The sequence below is a fragment of the Nasonia vitripennis genome, chromosome 3 (assembly GCF_009193385.2).
Source record: "Nasonia vitripennis strain AsymCx chromosome 3, Nvit_psr_1.1, whole genome shotgun sequence".
NCBI classification, from domain to species: domain Eukaryota; kingdom Metazoa; phylum Arthropoda; class Insecta; order Hymenoptera; family Pteromalidae; genus Nasonia; species Nasonia vitripennis.
This window is the reverse complement of record NC_045759.1, coordinates 21567938-21582251: the sequence shown is the minus strand read 5'-3', so window position 1 is coordinate 21582251 and position 14314 is coordinate 21567938. Positions and strand designations below refer to the sequence as shown.

Here is a 14314-nt window from a genome sequence, read left to right as displayed (position 1 = left end):
TTCCAACAGTTGTAATAGTTGACGATTCGAAAAATATATACTCTTATATTGTATGGTCGATCGCAGTGTTGATGACAAAAAGGTACCTATATAATATATTATATAAACTAGAAAAATTAATGTTGCTAGTCTAATGCGATGTGTAACCAAAGTTTCGTCTGTTCAAAATACACGATGAATATTACATTATGTTTGAATGTCCCTGCTGCTCAAGCTGGCCGATTGAAAATGATTGAATAAAATTGATTTTAATGGGAAATTCCATAATTGTCCCAAATTGAATCACTTATTTTATTGGAAATTGTTTGAATCGTTTTCAATCGATCATTTTCATCAGGGACAGTATACAAGGTATGCGCGCAGATACTCATACCTATATATATATATATATACACTCGTGTAAAAGTCATTAAACGATACTTTTCTGTATAAATGATATAAAAAAAGTTTAACACTTGAAGAACCATATACGAAGAAATTCGTAATTACGTAACGTCGATTGTGTAATACATATTGTTAAATATAATTATATGTGTACATGGTTTTGTAAATTGATTTTCACAGTTTAAACATTTTCTAATAGGGAAGAGACATGATTTTTAAAACCTTTTTTAAAATAAAGTTAAGAATAAATCTTACACAAAAGTACAAAAGTTACGATTTTTAGTGCAATATTTGTTAAGTAATATGGTTTTGAAAATTTGGATTGCTAATGATACGTTTAAACGATTGAGAGCTCACGTGATCAATATGGCGGCACGAAGGATGAAAATATATATAGATGTATAAACGCATGTAAATGTTAATACACAAAATAACCTTATTGTTTTCTCAAAAATCATAATAGAGTTGAGAGATAATGCTTCAAAATCAAAATAGATTCATGATGACTGTAATTCATGTACTCCAATGCCCGTACATTAGGTTAGGTCTTTATCCTTTGAGCCGCCATATTGGAGAGCTGCCGTTTTAAAAACTACTCAACATATGAATTTTTAATTAATAATATTAGGGCCTGGAGGTACTAAATCAGCAAAAAATTGTTACATAACGTATTCTTATGCTATTTCCTACTATATATAAGTATTTATATGTATATAGCAAAACCATGTCTGTTCCCTATCACCTATATACATTATCTGCTACACGTGAACTTTGTAAAATTGCATGTAAATATCCCAAAGTATCAAATCTCCAATAGATTTAAGGTTGTTAAATATCAAAATAAACATAATTTATATAATACGAAAAATGTTGCCATTCTTTCATTCGATTCTCCAGAATTTAAATCTCCCGCTCGAATTACTCGTAGCGCCATCTGCACAGAATGACTCAATTTCTCGTCTGCAATGCAATTAGGGTTGGGTTGGGTGACAGCTGATCAGCTGGGCGTTTTGATGTTGTGTAAAATTAAAGTTTGACTTGTGTACGCGAAAATGTGCTAATGAACGCGGAGACTCTTTTTTATTTGAATTTTTGAAAAAGCTAATCCCGATCATGTCGGTTATGCTAACAGCAGATTGGTTCCCGCTGGGACGGGACATCTACTTTCGGCAAGTATCAATAACAATCGTCGATCATAAACTTCGACTTCGACAACAAGCATAGATTTTTACGAATTTTTGTGATTTTTTTGTACCTTAGGAAATTTGAGATCTATCCACTAAATTTTCAACTCGAAACTAGCTCCGACAATTTAGTTATTGCTGCTCCTTACGGAGGTTCGATTGCAATAGCCAGGAATCCGAAAAAATGTGTCAAAGTGCAGGGATCGGCCAAAACCATTATTTCCTTCTACTCTTCATCTGGAAATTTAATGGCAAAAATGCAGGTGAATACGAGGCTAGATTATTATAGCTTTTCTTTTCAAAACGTCATTAAAACTTTTTCCCCTCTTCATCAGTGGAGTAGTGGTCAACTAGTGGCTCTTGGTTGGTCACACCAAGAAGAACTGCTGTGTATACAAGAAGATGGAATGGTTCTGATATATGACATGTTTGGCAATTATCAGCACACGTTTAGTATGGGAGAAGTACGTTCAAACATTTGAATATTCACTGGTATTTCTAGCAATAAATCATTGATTTTTATCTTGGTTTTTTTTTAGGAGGCAAAAGAAACTAAAGTTGTAGAAGCTCAGTTCTTTCCTAGTCTAAATGGCACAGGTGTTGCCATTCTGACATCTGCTAATCGTATTTTTCTAGTCAACAACGTCTCAGAGCCAAAAGTTAGAAAATTTTCAGACGTGCCTAGTAAGTTGCAAACAAATTAAATATACTGAAATTTGTTTTAAACAGAATTTTAAATTTTTACAGAATTTGGTGGTGTAATCCATAGCTGGTGCGTTGTTCGTCAAGAGCGAGATAGTCAAGTTGTGATAGCAAACCATGATGGAATACATTTACTTCATCATTCTTACCAAACACCAATTTCTATACCTTTTGTAAGCATCTTATGACATTATTTATAAGAACTGAATTTGAATTATTGATTTGAACAGATTAATGTATTTTAGCACAAACTTTTTAATAATAAAGTAAATGGGGTCAGTGCAATGGCTGTTTCTGCCAACAGTAGGCACATAGCTTTGTATTCAGATACAGGCCATTTATATCTGGGTTCAGTTGATTTGAAGGAAAAATACTATGAGTATGCTACGAATATGAAAGATCCACTTACTGATATGGCATGGTAAGACAATTTCTTATCATAATTATTTTTTTCATTATAATATTTCAAATACGTTTATAAACTTATGTTTATTGTATATTATAGGTGTGGTTCTGAGGCAGTTGTTTGTTGTTGGGACAGAACTATGATGATAATTGGCTGTTTGAAAGGAGGAGAAACTATATCCTTCTCTTACGATGGTCCAGTTCATTTAGTAACAGAGATCGATTGTGTTAGGGTTCTTTCAGCCTTCTCTCATGAAATAATTCAAAAAGTTCCTAATGTTGTGCAGAAAATATTTAGAATCAACTCCACTGATGCTGCATCTTACCTGCTAGAGGCTTCCAAGCAGTTTCAAAAAAAGAGTCACAAAGCTGACAGTTATATCGATTTGGTTAAAGATAAATTAGACAGTGCAGTTACAGATTGCATTAATGCTGCAAGTCACGAATTCGATTTTCAAACACAAAAGCTTCTTATACGAGTAAGTCAAAATGGGTTTTCTTAATATTTTTTCACATTATTAACTGATTATTTTAATTAATTTGCCTTAGGCTGCAAAGTTTGGAAAAGGTTTTAGTAGAAACATTAATCCTGATTACTATGTGAACATGTGCAAAACTTTGAGAGTTTTGAATGCCATAAGACATCCTAAAATTGGTATTCCTCTAACTCACATACAGTAAGTTTATTATAATTTCATTGAATTAATCAGTCGCGAAATTAATAAATACTGTAATCACTAAACAGATTAAACATGCTGACACATCAAGTAATGCTGGATAGATTGGTAGCAAGAAGATACTATTATCTTGGTATCCAAATTGCAAGGCATCTTCAACTATCAGAAATTGATGGAGAGAGTAGGATTTTAGCTCACTGGGCTTGTTACAAGGTTCATAATTACTAATTGGTGTTATAAATTTTACGAAAAAAGATAACTAATCAATCTTTTAAAATGTAGGTGAAACAGACTTCGTTAGACAAAGAGCAAATAGCAGAAGAAATTGCTGATAAACTGGGATATACTCCAGGTGTATCTTATAGTGAAATAGCAGTAAGAGCTGCAGATTGCGGACGTAAACAATTAGCTATAAAGGTAAATTATCGTTCAGTATCAGTTTAAAATATCAGAATATTTAATCTAATAACATTATTAATATTTCAGTTGATTGACTATGAACCAAAAGCTCAACTTCAAGTACCTTTACTTCTGAGATTAGGAGAAGAACAAGCAGCACTTAAAAAAGCTGTGGAAAGTGGTAACACAGATTTAGTTTATACAGTGATTTTACACTTAAGGGAACACATGCCTTTATCAGATTTTCAGGTAAATCAGTATATAAATAATAATAAATAATTCATGTCAAAGACACATACAAATAAGGGAATGTTTTTTAGATGGCCATTATGCATTGCCCACTAGCAATGACATTGTATATAAAATATTGCCAGAATCATAACAGGGAAACACTGCGTGATATTTATAATCAGTATGACGACTATTATTCACAAGCGCTTTGGTTTGTAAGAGAAAGCTATCAGGTAAAAAATATTGATCATTATTATATACTTTATAATTTTCCAAATAGAAAGATTTTGACGTTCAGAATTCATTTTGTTTTTTCGTTCAGAATTTAACTTCAAGAGATGCAATGCTGCAATCAGCATTAGACAACTTCAAGTTAGCACGTTGTGATACAAATGCAAGTTTGACAGATGAACAAATAAAATTATTGAGATATCAGCGATCTTTAGAAGAAACTTTACATGAATCTGTAGTAGGGAAACCTCTTCACGATACAGTAAAAATTTTACTACTAAATAATGAAATTAAGTTAGCTGACAAATTGAGATCAGAATACAAATTCCCAGATCGAAGGTAAAGATATTTTACCTTAATATTAGTGTTTGAAAAATTATCAAACATTAAAGTTGTTGATCTGGAATCAATATAGGACTAAATAATTTTTTACACAGGTACTGGTGGTTACGAATTCAGTGTCTAGCTGAAAAAGGTCTGTGGGCAGAGTTAGAAAAGTTTTCAAAGAGCAAAAAATCGCCTATTGGATATGAGGTATATATCTTAATTTAAACTTGATTATTTCATTTTTCAAATATAAAAGCAAAAATCTAAAGGATATTCTTTTTATTCCATAGCCTTTTATAGATGAATGCTTGAAGTATAAGAAAGAAACAGAAGCAAAAAAGTACCTCACTCGTGTTAAAGATGAGTTGAAAGTCAAGTATTTTGTGAAATTAGAGTAAGTATTAGAAAATATTTATAAACAAGATTTAAATTTGAATAGTGACACTCTTTACTGATTCATTTTAGCATGCTGCTGGAAGCAGCACAAACTGCACTAGAGCAAAAAGATTTGGTTGCTATGTCTTATGTGTTATCTCACTGTAATGCAAGTGACAGAAGACTGCAAGAGAAAGTTAGTGCCATGATGGCACGTTTAAAAAATGGAAAGTGATAAACTGCAAAATTAAAAAAGAACGTTGCTTATATTTTTAAGGATAGGTGTAAGTGTATCTATTACTTATAAGTTGTAAATATACATACAAAAATTATTTTATTTCGTTATTTTGTGTATTCAAAATATTGTTAATATTTATATAACATTGCATTTATAAAATTTATAAACATACCACAACCAAAACTTGATTTGCATAATAAAAAAATCATTGTAATTTTCTATTTCCACATATTTCCTTTTATTTTTGTTCAAGTCTATTATTTATCACAGTTTTGTGTCTAACCAGTCCTTATGCTTCTCAACAAGATAATCTACTATATACTTTTCAATTTCTTCTCCATTTTGAAGCTGTTTGCTTGTTAGTGATAATGTTTCTTGATTATCTTTGCTAACAATAACAACTTGCTCTCTGCGATTTTGTAACATATTTGCTATTACAAGCTAAAATAGAAATATAATAAGAAAAGCTACCAAAATACCATTTTTCACTATAAAAATTAAATATTTTGATTTGCTTACACTGTGACTATATTTTCTCAAAGCACCTCTTGCTTTGGAAATTAAAATACTTTCATCTGTTTCAAGTTTGAATGATATCACAAAAGCTTTTGGAACCCACAATTTAACAAGAGGTTCTAATACTTTGGGAACTAATTTAAGATGAACTGAAGGAGGTTCATCTGACGGAATTTTGTGGGTAGCCTGAAAGATTCAAGAGAAATTCGTTTGTCTATAAGTTTAGGGTTTGTATACAGCAATCAAATATACAACACCAATCGTACTGGTAAAAAACTTGCCATTTCATTGGAAGGAATATAGAAATCAGATACAGCAGCAGCTAAATATAACATAGCTCTATTTTCCAAAACAGTTAGTGCTTGGCAAGCACTTCGCAGAAGCCAAAGATATTCAGAAAGAGTTGTAAAGCTGATACTTAAAAGCATGTTCTGATTTAACGAATCTTTATATTTTTTCAAAATATCAGATATCTTATTCACATATTGTGGTGTGACTATAAAAATTTAGATCGTTGTGCCAAAATTATGTTGAATAAAATAAAATAAAAAATAAATTACATTTAGATACCTGATACTGATGGAGTATCATTTGTTGTGGTCAATTCTAACATATCTAACAATCTACTTCCAACAAAGTGCCTTGAAAAAGGCTCCAGAGATTTAACTCTGCAATTATTTAAATGTATGTGTTCATATCAAATGTGTTAAGTTTACATAATATGATAATTCATATACCTATACATAAAAATGACAGCATAGTGACGTTGCAAAAAATTCTCTGCAGAAATTGAACCTCGACTTCCTGCACTGAAATTGTCAACAAAGCGCACTGTATTGTGTTCTAATGGAACTGTTGTACCTCCACTCTACATAAAAATTTGAATTTACAAAAATTTTAAACTACATTCATAGTTTATCGAAAATGTAAGCTTCAAATATTTCATACTAACTGTTACTAAAACTACTTTTGTATTTTCCTTAGCATGAAATGCAATAAACTGATTTAATAGCTTTTCATTTTCATCTAGATTTGATGGTTTTGGAGTTTTAGCATAAAATTCTTCCCAAGCTGTAGTCATTTTATAGTAGTAAAATTAAGAAATAATCTCTATTTGACAGTGATGTAGGTATATATAGATAATAGATTCTGCAACAGAATTATGTAATCAAAAGTAAAAAATATTTTGAGTCACTTCAAAGTTGCTTATCAACAACATATGCTGTGTATCACATGACATTTTGTAAATAAGCCATACAAATTTTCATGATAAAAATCTATACATACCAACATATGTATTCATATACAATTTATAACATTCTATTTAAGAAATGTTCTTTTATTTTTAATATTTATACGATTTTTAAAAATATCCTGATCTATATTAATTTTTACAAAACTTTTTTAACTTTAAATGGCGCATTTGCTTACTGAATTACGGATATCAAGTGGAAGAACTGTTTGATATAGAAAAGAATCACAGTAGGATTTGTAGGTTAGAATTTTCATTTCTCATTAGAAAATACTTTTATGATCAATTAGTACTCCAAGTACAATTCTTTAGGAAAATAATAATTATTTAAGAAAAAAATGATCAAAGCACGCAAAATGCAAAAATAGAAATTCATCAATAATGTCAACCATTATCATAATTTGTTGTACAAATAATTAACAAATTCACAGTGATCCAATATTATTTGGACAAAAAAAAATTTAAGAAAAATAAGTAGAATAAATAAGTTTCTTAGTGTTGCAGACAAAATTTAAAAGTAATACTGTCAACAACATAGAAATAAATCTTTGACCTTTATTATTACAACTTATATCATAATCATATACAAGTAGGAGCCAGTGTTATTCGTGACTTAGATGAAAACAGACAGGAAAGATTTTTTTATTTCAATTCACACAATCTATCGGCATTAGAGCATTTATGAATATAATGATTCTTCCTGCCAATAAATTGATTGCTGCCTATATATTCTATAAAAAGTCTATTCCAGACTGAAACCGGAAAAAATAACGCCTTAATATTTGGGAGCTGGGCTTTTTGGAACATCCAGACCACTGGGATTCATGAACTAGAAGAAAAATTATTATTAGAAAAGTCAGAAACATATCTATTTTAGATAAAGGATGAATGAAAATACCTTGTATTGTTTTTCAGCATAATCCTGCCAGGGCTCTGGATTCTTCTTGGGGTTCCATGTTACATCAGGGTTCCTGGTAGCGAGCCTCAAGGTGTACAGAGCTGCACCTGTACATCCAACACCAAGGCAAACGAACAAGGGAATAAGCTGAAAATTCAAAATAATATTTATCGCGTTTTTTCACACCTACAACACACACACACACACACACACACACACACACATATATATATATATTAGGACCAGTTGTAAGGTAAAGTATTGTATCTTACCGCAGGGTGCTTTTTTAAACTGCTAGGAGTCAAGCCTTGCATCACCATGATTGTTGTTCAATTGGTATCTCCTTTTTAGAGAAATTTCCAAAATCCTGATCTCCAGAATAATCTGGGCCACAGAAAAGCAGACGAGAGCCAAATCAGTAAAGACTGCAGCAAGTTCTACCAGTCACAGGCTACAAAAAATATACAGACGATACGCAGTGCAGAACGTTCACACACCACGTATACCGGTATACCTATATATACTAAACGTATACGTAACGTATACCTACGCGATTACAACACCTCACGCCATCATCAGATATGCGCATGCGCGTCATGTGAATTAGAAGCGGCAAATTTCAAATATATTACCCAAACTATTGAAGAGATACTATAATGAAAATGAGTAAATTAATTATTTGTTTGAAAATACATTATTCATATGTTTATTAACATTCTGTACATATTTAACATCATTTTAAATCATTTTAAGTTATTACAGTATAGTCAAAACTTAAAAAATAAAGTCTATTCTCTTAAAATGTCTAATTCTTCAAGAGTAACATGCATTCTCAGTCCTTTTTCTTTAATAAGGTCTTGAATTTGTGGTAAGTTTTGAGGTGCAACTTCAGATGCACTTATATACACACTTCTAGCCCATGGACACTGAGATACAGCTTCATAATATATGTCCTCTCCCTTTCTTTCGCACAAATTATGTTCTTGAAGCAGCAACATATATAATTTCCACAGCAAAGGGCAATCCTGCACTTCTTCATTTGTTGACACTGCTTTATGAAATGCAAGCATTTTATTGATCATTGCTTCATAAGTGTCTGATAATCCAGTATTTCTTAGGTATGTAATACGAGCTCTTCCAGCTAAGCAACTAGCTAAAATTGACCAGATATTGAACTTTGCACTTTTTATTTTCCATTTCCAAAAAGGCAATTCAGTTTCAAACAAAGCATTCGTCGACAGCAACAAAAAGTTACATGAATATTTATCAAGTGCTTCTCTTACAGTTTTGATTAAAACATTGCTAATATTTTTAACTCTACTTTGATAAAATTGTATAAATGTTACTTTCGTTTCATAAAATCTTTCTTGCAATCGCTCACATTTTGCACAATGCATCAAACATCTATCACACAAATCTAAAATATCGTCAACGTTATCAAAATTATTACTTTTGTAATGCAATAAGTATGAATAGCAAAGCAAGATATCACAGTAAATGTTGGGTAAAAAGAATTCTTCTTCAAGTTCATCTGTGATTGGATTCATTAAAAATCTTAAAATTTCATTGTACAGCATTTCTTCTACCGACATATTGGAATCATAGTTAAAACATGTGAAAACATATATTTTTAAACTTTTCATTATATCTTTAAAGATGTCTAACTTAAAATCTTCAGAATTCGACATCAATAAAATTTCTAAAATTGTTCTGTATAAACTAAAAAGTGCCGCCTTGTCTTCATGTCCTAATGAACTGTTATCTTGTGACTGAATAACAGTTTTTAAAATTTGTAAACAGCTGTCCAAAGAACCAAGTTCATATTCTATTAGTGCAAATTCACGATAAAAGTGCAAATTATTTCTATTTTCTGCTTTTTTCAAAAAACTCTTGATAGTAGACTTTAACTTTTTATTTCTGTTAGTTGCACATAAAGCATCGCTTTTAGCAATATTAACTAATAGTCTTTCCAATCTCAGCCACCATATAAGAATAGATGTTCTCTGAGATGGTGGTAATTTTTCTGCTACAGTATGAAATACTGATCTTATGAATTCTAGAAATGATTCTTGTGCTGGATGAAATTTCAAATACTGAGGTCCTGATATTAATTTTCCTTCAAGTAAATCTGCAATCACAGATTTATCACTTAAGCGACTGGTTAATTCATTTTTCCAAATTATTGAATAAATCATTGGTAGTACAGATTCCAGGGAATCAATACACCAAGAATAATCTTCGAGTTCTAAGTCTTTGATTGTACAATGGCGAGTAGGTAACAATGGTACTTTTAAAGAAAGAAGAGAAAAAACTATTAGTCTAAAACTTGAATCCTTAGAGATTGTTGGATAAATAAAATCGGTTGTTTCTTCAGCAGATACCAATCGTCTCTCATCTCCAATAAGGCTAATGTCGACTTTTTTAAGATCGACACTGGTCCAATGGCAACTTTCTCTAAGTGATTCAATGCGTAGCCATAATTGATTCAAAGGTAGTTTTGAAGTTAAAACCAATTCTTCCATATTAATTAGGACTTTTTCATCGATTGTATTTATAGATTTGAGAGTATCGTGATCCAATGGTAGGTTCAAACAAAGATTTATACGTATTATTTCCCACATTTGCTCCCAAAGCCCTGCGTGTCTCAAAAATATTAAACATTGAAACAGCAGACGTAAGACTTGATGATCATAATATTTAGGATTTTGCTTGGATCTCTGTTTCATAATTGAAAAACACCTGACATACAAGTCTAAGATACTTGAGACTTTGCAAAGAGCACAAGAGGTTCGTGTCATCTTTATGAGAGCTTGCCATAAGATAATGTTCTTCTGATCTTTTTGAATCATTGCTTCAACCTGTTGACAAAACTCATCAGCTGGTAAAAGTTTTGCCAATAAATGTAATTTAATTTCTAATAGTTTAATAGAGTTATGATTTGCTGCTAAGCCTTTTTCAATGATAGATAGTTTTTTTTGTTTTATAATTTGTTTTAGATGTTTTGAGTGCATTTGATCTTGAAAAGAGGCATATTCTATCCATGCTTGAACATCATTAGGGTCTTTGGCAAGTTTTTTGTTGAATTCTTCAATAATAACTTTTTGCTTGTCCTCAACTTCAAAATTACTCAAATAGACAGTTTTTTCTGAAGGATCATCATCTACGTCGTTACTTTTTACATTTGAATCTTTTTTCACTTTTTTTTGGTTATTATCCAAATTTGTTACATGATACCTTTGAAAATTCTTATGTTTTCTTGGCTTATGAGATTTAAAACCTAATCTGTTATTAGATAATTTGTAGTATGGCTTCAAACCACGTTCCAATTTGTTCAAGGAATAAAACATCTTATTCCTATCCTTGTCTATAAAGAACAGATTATCATTGTTGCTTACATCCTTGATTGCAGAAGGAACCCTGCTATTATTTTCTGTTTTTTGTAAAACAATTGACTTGCTACAACCAGCATTTTCTTCTTTGTTATTTTTAACAATTTTGTCGTCATCATCTTCAGTCTCAGAGCTATCAGTCCAATCGTTATTGTCATTAGAAGAATATAAAGATTTGGAAATCTCCTGATAACTGGAATTTTCAAGCCAACTTTTGTCTTGGTTTAGTTGATTTTGTTTCTCAACATTGCTTTCACTTTTTTCACTGTTTGATGCATCAGAATATGCAGGAAAAAGTGACATATTGTAACTTTAATGCATAAGAGGTCCAAAATTATATTCTCATTATTAGGATTTTCAGTACCTGTATCAAAATCCAAATTGGAAGTGTCACAAGGAAAAGGCAAAAACAAAACTACACGGCACGCGATTCGGCGGGTGTTTACATCACGTAGTATATATAGCATATGCTGGTATACAGTATAGTCATCTGCCAAGGTAAGTTTTCAACAAAAACGATAATTTCATAAAAGAACACTAGAGTGCACTAATTTCGGTTAAGTTCGACATTTAAAAACTTTAAAATATCATGCAAAATAGTTATTTTTATCGTTGTCTTTAATTTTTTTCCCGAAAATTTAGTATTTCAAAAAAATATATACTTTTAATTTAAAAAATAATTTATTTTCATGTATAAAACTTATTAAAATATTTTTTATCTTAAGAACTAAGTTATAGTCTGAAACTTTTATTCATCAGACTTTATGATTTTCATTGTCCAACAATTGACAAGGAACCAATACTAATTTTGGAATCATTCCTGGCATTTTTGTATACTTTTGCAAGTTTTGTACATGATTTTGCCTAAGATGATTAAGTTCTGCTTCTGACACAATTTTGCATATATCCATTTTTATATCAGCTTGAGCTTTAGGAGGTAATTTTTTGACTGTCTGTGCTATGCTATTAAAAAATTGATCTATACTCCCTTTGTGATCAAATGAATTTTGAGAATGTAATTTTGGTATTCTTTTGACAGGTTGTATTTTTGGAATTATTGGCTTAGTTTTATGTAAAGACACAGATACTCCTGGAGTATTTATGAAAATGGGTGTTATTGAATTGGACTGCTTGCTTTCTTCTAATTTTGAATTTTTTGGCCTGATCTTTCTAAATTTGGATTGAATTTGTTTTGCATAAGCGTCTATTGCTAAGCGCTCCAATGTTTGATCATTGCTGGCTTCTGGTAAGGCATTGTCATTGTCATTATCATTGCTATCTACATTATCTATACAAGACTCTTGTATATGACTTTCTTCCATACTTGTATCTTCTTCAAGCACTTCCAAATATTCGCTGTAATCATCATCGTCGTCATTTTCTTCCAATTGCTCTATAAGATCGTGTGCACTAATGATTTCTGTGTTTATATCTTTGATATATTCATCAGTGAGCTCAACATATTGGGCTTCATAATTTGGCTCGTAAGGAAATTTAAGAAAACTCAAATGGTCTTCAAAGATCCATTTTTTTCTTCTCTCTCCTTTAGCTGATTTGTTTTTGTATTTTAGTATCCGACAATAGGTATCCCTGAGATTTTTCCATTTTAATTTTACCCATCCAGCTGAAATGTTAAATGTTATGTTCATTCATAAATGCTTCATCAATAAAAAATGTAATCTTTAAGTAAAAAAGAAACCAACTACTTACGGTCTAGACCTAACTCATCAGAAATTCTTTTCCAAACTTTTTGTCTAAATTCTTGTACCTTGAAATTAGTAGCTTTGACTTCAGAAATATACAAAACTGGATGTTGTTTAATGGCTTCAATTATTTTCAGGGAAATTTTATGTGAATCAGGAGAATTAGAAGACATCATGTTCTGTTTTTAGCAAATTGTTAAAAATTAAGCAACACCATTCTAATGGTTAGCAATTATCTACAAAAAAAAAAACGAAAAAATTTATAAATCTTCCTAAATAGACAAAACTTTATCCTAAAATTCGAATATTTACCTGTACGTTTATAAACTAAATCGTCAAACTCAACTTTCAAGAGGAAGACGCATAAAGCGAGGGAGAACCAAACAAAACGTGATGAGAGAACACTGCCATAGAACAGCTGGTAATGTAGACGCCAAACCAATAATCGTGTACTGCACAAATCAGCTGATGCTTTTTACATAACAGTGCAGCGGCGCATGCGCATGGCCGTCCATCGCAGCATAACCGCAAAACATCGGAATACTAAAAAATCTGTTTAATAAAGTCAAAATTTAATAATAAATCCTCGAAATGGCCCACATACCAACTGGGCTAGTTTCGCACTCTCGAAGAGTATGTAATTTTTACAAACGAGTTCTGCGTCATATAGAAAGTACAGTTTATTGTTTGGATGAGGTCAGGTACGTATTGGAAATGTACACTTCCATTCACAATAACTATTTTTGCATCGTTGTTTTATATCATATCGGTTTTGTCCTGCTGAAAACTTTTTCATTATATCTTATGGATTGTTAAATAAAAACTTACCTTATATTTTAAAACATGCAGTGTATTTCATATGATTTTATAATTATTTTAGGTACGAATCAGTACTCATGAGAGCCAAGTTCGATGAAAACAAGAACATCAAAGACTTAAGAGTTGCAAAATTAATACTGTTAAATGCAGAAAAAGAATTGGATGATCAACGTCACTGGTCATACAAAAAGTTCCCAGAATCACCGGGTGGCTGTGCCTACCAGAGAGTAGTTGAACCTCCTGACTGGGTTTTGGATTATTGGGATCCAATGGAAAAAGCTGCATACCCAAAATATTTTGCCTTAAGAGAGCAGCGAAAGAAAGAATTTGAAGAATTCTATCGACAAGAATACGGAGAACCCCCATCTGGTCATCAACATTAGTTTTTTTTTAATTAGCAGCTATTTATTAGCTAAATATTGTTCAATATGTTCAATGATACTAAAAGATATTAAACATACATTATAATTGATATTTACTTGTTGTTCTTTATAGATGATCCCTTTATTGATTAATGATTATGCATAAAAAAAATTAATTGTCCAAAATAATTATATTGGACAAAATCTTTAAATCCATAAAGT

The 14314-nt window shown here is 31.1% G+C and overlaps 6 protein-coding genes across 8 annotated transcripts; 2 read left to right on the top strand and 4 right to left on the bottom strand.

Annotated features, from left to right (window-relative positions):
* The first annotated feature begins 1375 nt into the window (after positions 1–1375).
* Vps16a (vacuolar protein sorting 16 homolog A) lies at positions 1376–5372 on the top strand. The gene is given in 16 exon segments (NM_001159895.1): positions 1376–1553; positions 1645–1831; positions 1904–2032; positions 2108–2252; positions 2316–2443; positions 2516–2691; positions 2776–3154; positions 3225–3352; positions 3421–3565; positions 3635–3769; positions 3839–4000; positions 4072–4215; positions 4305–4552; positions 4651–4747; positions 4831–4934; positions 5006–5372. Coding segments are annotated over 16 exon segments (2508 nt in total). The 5' UTR covers positions 1376–1497; the 3' UTR covers positions 5151–5372.
* On the bottom strand, positions 5233–7200 carry LOC100118134 (phosphopantothenate--cysteine ligase). The gene is made up of 7 exons (XM_031927881.2): positions 6957–7200; positions 6622–6818; positions 6407–6537; positions 6240–6337; positions 5951–6165; positions 5673–5855; positions 5233–5594 (listed from the first exon to the last, which is right to left on the bottom strand). Exons 2-7 carry the CDS (start codon positions 6748–6750, stop codon positions 5418–5420), a joined length of 933 nt encoding a protein of 310 aa, XP_031783741.1. The 5' UTR covers positions 6751–6818; positions 6957–7200; the 3' UTR covers positions 5233–5417.
* A 235-nt stretch (positions 7201–7435) lies between these two features.
* Positions 7436–8292, bottom strand: Ndufa4 (NADH dehydrogenase (ubiquinone) 1 alpha subcomplex, 4, 9kDa). The gene is made up of 3 exons (NM_001172323.1): positions 8092–8292; positions 7820–7966; positions 7436–7750 (listed from the first exon to the last, which is right to left on the bottom strand). The coding sequence occupies exons 1-3, from the start codon at positions 8137–8139 to the stop codon at positions 7697–7699; spliced, it is 249 nt and encodes an 82-aa protein (NP_001165794.1). The 5' UTR covers positions 8140–8292; the 3' UTR covers positions 7436–7696.
* Positions 8293–8497: 205 nt separating this feature from the next.
* On the bottom strand, positions 8498–11664 carry LOC100118097 (nuclear exosome regulator NRDE2). Its single transcript, XM_032597964.1, has 2 exons — positions 11573–11664; positions 8498–11473 (listed from the first exon to the last, which is right to left on the bottom strand). Exon 2 carries the CDS (start codon positions 11164–11166, stop codon positions 8608–8610), a length of 2559 nt encoding a protein of 852 aa, XP_032453855.1. The 5' UTR covers positions 11167–11473; positions 11573–11664; the 3' UTR covers positions 8498–8607.
* LOC100216457 (uncharacterized) lies at positions 11017–13463 on the bottom strand. Of its 2 annotated transcripts, none has more exons than XM_016983230.3 (3): positions 13224–13463; positions 12919–13090; positions 11017–12832 (listed from the first exon to the last, which is right to left on the bottom strand). In XM_016983230.3, the coding sequence occupies exons 2-3, from the start codon at positions 13085–13087 to the stop codon at positions 11964–11966; spliced, it is 1038 nt and encodes a 345-aa protein (XP_016838719.1). In that variant the 5' UTR covers positions 13088–13090; positions 13224–13463; the 3' UTR covers positions 11017–11963. The 2 variants fall into 2 exon arrangements, with proteins under 2 accessions (XP_016838719.1, NP_001135905.1); NM_001142433.1 differs by having other exon boundaries at positions 11871–12832; positions 12919–13147; positions 13224–13319.
* On the top strand, positions 11458–14204 carry Ndufb9 (NADH dehydrogenase (ubiquinone) 1 beta subcomplex, 9, 22kDa). Of its 2 annotated transcripts, XM_032597705.1 has the most exons (3): positions 11458–11706; positions 13049–13612; positions 13792–14204. In XM_032597705.1, exons 2-3 carry the CDS (start codon positions 13503–13505, stop codon positions 14111–14113), a joined length of 432 nt encoding a protein of 143 aa, XP_032453596.1. In that variant the 5' UTR covers positions 11458–11706; positions 13049–13502; the 3' UTR covers positions 14114–14204. The 2 variants fall into 2 exon arrangements, with proteins under 2 accessions (XP_032453596.1, NP_001165792.1); NM_001172321.1 differs by lacking the exon at positions 11458–11706 and having other exon boundaries at positions 13404–13612.
* Positions 14205–14314: the final 110 nt, after the last annotated feature.